Source organism: Primulina tabacum, chromosome 3 (assembly GCF_025594145.1).
Source record: "Primulina tabacum isolate GXHZ01 chromosome 3, ASM2559414v2, whole genome shotgun sequence".
NCBI classification, from domain to species: Eukaryota; Viridiplantae; Streptophyta; class Magnoliopsida; order Lamiales; family Gesneriaceae; genus Primulina; species Primulina tabacum.
Genome location: NC_134552.1, coordinates 3,916,061 through 3,920,890, shown reverse-complemented (window position 1 = coordinate 3,920,890; position 4,830 = coordinate 3,916,061). Strand labels below are relative to the sequence as shown.

General features: G+C 32.4%; 1 protein-coding gene across 1 annotated transcript; it reads left to right on the top strand.

Annotated features, from left to right (window-relative positions):
• Window positions 1-1,715: 1,715 nt before the first annotated feature.
• On the top strand, window positions 1,716-4,555 carry LOC142539410 (serine/threonine-protein phosphatase PP1 isozyme 9-like). Its single transcript, XM_075644847.1, has 4 exons — window positions 1,716-2,043; window positions 3,182-3,741; window positions 3,806-3,985; window positions 4,065-4,555. The coding sequence occupies exons 1-4, from the start codon at window positions 1,854-1,856 to the stop codon at window positions 4,086-4,088; spliced, it is 954 nt and encodes a 317-aa protein (XP_075500962.1). The 5' UTR covers window positions 1,716-1,853; the 3' UTR covers window positions 4,089-4,555.
• Window positions 4,556-4,830: the final 275 nt, after the last annotated feature.

Here is a 4,830-nt window from a genome sequence, read left to right as displayed (position 1 = left end):
TTGCACGAGTTTGTCACACTAGGCTTACCCAATGTAGTTTATCTGACTAACATGATTTACAGACTATTGAGTCACCGAACGATAATGGACGTGGGTAAAAAAAATTGCTAACTATTTTATTCACCTTTCTTTTACACTTTCCTCACTATATGGGCACATCGTTCACTGCTATGGAACCTCAGCGGCTGGCTGGTATGTAGCTAGAAAAATAAATATAAATATAGTAACTAACAAGTACACACAAAACAATAACTATCGAACAAAAAGGTGATAATAAAATAATTTTAATTTAGTAAAGTAAATTTTTTTTAATAACAAACAAAATTTTAAAATATATTGCCTTAGAATAGGAGTAACAAAGTTGATCCATAACATATTTTATAACAATCTAAGTCTGCAAAAAAAAAAAACATAAAAATGATACTTTAATAATTGTAATCTGATTGATGATAACATTAAAAAAAATAGTGACAAAAAAATATATGCAGAATCATAAGTTATTAAGTAATTTATCATTTTTAACTGTTTCAAGTTGTTCTAGATTAATTCCACATTCTTTTAACTTCGTACTTATCATAACCACCGTTTTAAGCTTGAAAACGTATGTATATCAATTAGTTAAATGTTATTAAAATTCAACTCCTTGAATCTAACTAACAATTTTGATAGATTAAGCGATATTAACTAACCGTGTGATCACAACACGTTTTGATTTTTAGAGCTAAAATAATTTACTCTTTTGTCTAACAAAATAATATATTTATAGAAGTACAAAAATTGTAGTAGGGTTCATGTGTTGATTTCATCAAGAATACCACTGAGTGTTTTTTTTAATATTATTATTATTATTATTATTATTTAATACCATAGGGATGTTTCCTCCACCATCATCTACCCAAGCTGTTTTTTGTATGAGTAGGTTTCTTGTGAGACGATCTCACGAGTCTTTATCTGAAAGACGGGTCAATCCTACCGATATTCACAATAAAAAGTAATACTCTTAGCATAAAAAGTAATATTTTTTCATGGATGACCCAAATAAGAAATATGTCTCATAAAATACGACCCGTGAGACCATCTCACACAAGTTTTTGCCTTTTTTTGTAATTGCAAAAAAATTGTAAATTTAGTCATCTGAGTTATTTTGTTTTGATATCTAGTCTTGTTACTTATTAAAGTTTGATTTTCGCTCATTAACTTGAATTTGTTTTTGTTTTGGTTTTTTTTTTTCCGAAATCACAAAATTTATCGAATATTGATTATTTGACATAATGCGCTTCTACTAGGCTCATTTGACAAAAATAACTAAAATTTAATTTTCATTTTCAATAATATTGAAAGATATATCTTATATTTTTAATATCTATTATTCTATACTATATCTAAAAATCCAGACCCATATAATAACCCCGTTCCACATAAATACCATTATTTTTAAAACAAAATTAATAAAATCAAAAAAATTAATTAATATAAATAAAATAAATGACTCTAAAAATCATTATTGCATGAAAATTACTCCTAAATTTTTGTTTCATATTAGGCATATATTTAGGTAAAAAATCCATGTAAGATAATTTCACATATCGTATTTTGTGAAAAAAAAATTTATTTAAATCATTTATAAAAGATTATTAATTTATATACTAAAAATATTAGTTTTTATTTTTTGAATATCAATAAAATTTAGCCGTCGTCTCACAACACAGCTCTTCGTAAATTTATTGCACGTTTGCTGACACTGACGAAGAAATCCACCACACCAGGATAAAGAGATTTCAGAATAAGCAAAACGAATCCCATCAATTCTCCCAGGATTAGAGGATTATCTGATCCAATCCGAGAGAAAAAGGATGATGACAATGGAGGGAATGATGGATGGTGGGGTGTTGGATGATATCATCCGGCGTTTGTTGGAAGGGAAGGGCGGGAAACAGGTCCAACTTTCGGAGACGGAGATCCGCCAACTATGCATCAACGCCCGCCAAATTTTCCTCTCCCAGCCCACTCTACTCAAGCTCCGCGCCCCTGTCAGGATTGGCGGTATGTGTTGATTGATCATGATCGTGTTTTTTTTCCCTAAATCATTGACGTTATCTATCTGGAGAAGCAATCCGATTTCTATTTTATTTTTGAAGATTTTTATATGACATTCGAAACGACTGATGTTTTAGGTTGATTGAAGAGAAATTATGTCCGAAGTTGTTGCTTTCTTTTGGTAATTTTGGTGAGCAAATTAGATTGAGCAAATGTCTGGACAATTCAAACCTGTGTTGGCTGTTGTTGAAAAAGATGTTCTTGTATGCAGTTATTTGGATGAGAATATATTTCTACAGGTTTTTTTTAAATAGATTTTTGAAATCTGAATTGATCCTAGCTAGTTTATTTTTTATATATAGTCATGCACCTGGTGACTGAATCAGAGGCAAGCTAATTTGTAACTGATGTTTGAATGGCTAAATTCGAGATCACGAAGATCATCTTCCTTCACCTAATATTTTCTTTTAAAAAAATATGCACGAGGACCTCGCTTTCCTCCAAATTCCATGCCCTTCTATGTTGGTGTTATGGAGCAACCTGGGGAATGCGATCAAGACGTGGTGTTTGGATTTTTACATATTAAAATTTTGAGTTTATATATTGCAAATGTGGTGTTTGGACTTCTACATATTTACATTTGAATTTATATATTACCATCAATTACATCTGTTCAGTCCCGCTGCTGATACGATGGAAGAGTAACATCATAAATATGGCGTTTATTTGACGATGTCAACAGTTTTTCAATTATTTTGATGAAACTTCTATGCTATTAATTTTTTTATACAAAAATTCTTCACTGTTTGTGGAAAGGTGACTGATATCATAAAATCAAGCAGAATTTAATAATGTGCTTGTGGTGATATCTTGGCGATGTAAATAGTAAATACTCAAAAAATTGTTAGAATGGGAATCTATATATATACCCTTAAAAAAATTGTGTATGATGACAGTACTTGTTCAGTTCCTCAGTTGCGTTTACTGATAAAGGTTGTATATTCTATAGATTATAACTTGAAGAGACGAGCTATGTTGAATGTGCTGGACTCTGTACTCTAATAAGTGGTTATTAGCCATTGGTCCACACTTTTAATGCTTAATGTGCTTATGGAGGTGTGTAATTCGAACTCCTTTCTTACAGGTGATGTACATGGACAATATCAAGACCTGTTGAGGCTGTTTGAACATGGTGGTTATCCCCCTCATGCAAATTACTTATTTTTAGGAGATTACGTTGATCGAGGAAAGCAAAGTTTAGAGACTGTATGCTTACTATTGGCTTATAAGATAAGGTACCCGGATAAAATTTTCCTTTTGCGAGGGAATCATGAAGATGCCAAGATCAACCGTATTTATGGATTTTATGACGAATGCAAAAGGAGATTCAATGTTCGATTGTGGAAGATATTCAGCGAGTGCTTTAATTGTTTGCCTGTAGCCGCAGTCATTGATAAAAAGATACTGTGCATGCACGGAGGGCTTTCTCCAGAGCTAAAACAGTTGGACCAGATAAAAGAGATTCCAAGGCCCGCTGATATTCCAGACAATGGTCTTCTATGTGATTTGCTGTGGTCTGATCCTGATCCTGGGGTAGTCGGCTGGTCTGAGAGTGATAGAGGTGTTTCGTGCACTTTCGGGCCTGATGCAGTCGCCAAATTTTTGGATGATAATGACTTGGACCTCATTTGCCGGGGTCATCAGGTATGCATTTTTTTCGATTACTCCCTTATCACTTTACTTGGTGAACATGAAATGCATGATACAGGTTGTGGAAGATGGATATGAGTTCTTTGCTAAAAGAAAACTTGTCACGATATTTTCTGCTCCGAACTATGGTGGAGAGTTTGATAACGCTGGTGCCCTCATGAGTGTCGACAAATCGCTGGTTTGTTCTTTTGATATACTAAAACCTGCCGCAAACACGTCGAAGTCACCTCTCAAAAAGGTATACATCACCATCATTATTTCACGTTGCCTTTTTGTATTCATGGGTAATTTTCAATTTCTCCTTTCCATTTTGACAGCCACCTAAAATCAGAACCTTGTGATACATTATGAAGTGCAAGAGGAAGTTTTTGGAATTGTACAAGAGGAATGAAAAGCATGATACCTCTTGCTTTTCTTTGTTCATAGCCTTGTATAGAGAAAGTTGTGCCTCAAGCAGGGCAGGGCGGAATAAATAGACTACCATCCTCAAGTGGAATTTTTTATTTTTATTTTTTCATATGTAAATTTTATTGTAAGTACATATTTTCGCCCTCTCTTGACTGAAGAGATCGCGCCCCAGCCATCCTTTGGCCCCTCGAGATGAACTTTCTTGGTCCGCTCCCGCATTCAACCCTTGTTAAAGCTACGTGGTCTGTGAATCTGTGTAAATTGTACAAGATTTGAGGTGTTTGCTTATACTGGGGATCATTTGTGAATCTTGAAAGTTTTCTTTTATATTTGTAAGCATCCTTCAAGGGAGACTATTTTACATTTGCTAAAAGGTATCTGTAATAAAAAGATTCTTCCATCAACTTTTTTTTTTTATCTAATAGGCTTTTTGACACCTAGTTTTTTTAGATAAAAATACTTGATCTCCTAGGATTTTTGGATTAAAAATTTTAAGAACTGCTTTTTTAAGGAAAATATAATATAGTTGAAATTGTTGATTATGTTTATAATGTCTTGTAAATATCTTATTTTTTTATTTATTGTTTGCTTATTTGTTTGAAATTTTAACTATTATAGATATTAGAATAATATATTATATTTATTATGTAATCTTAATATATTAATTTCTATCGA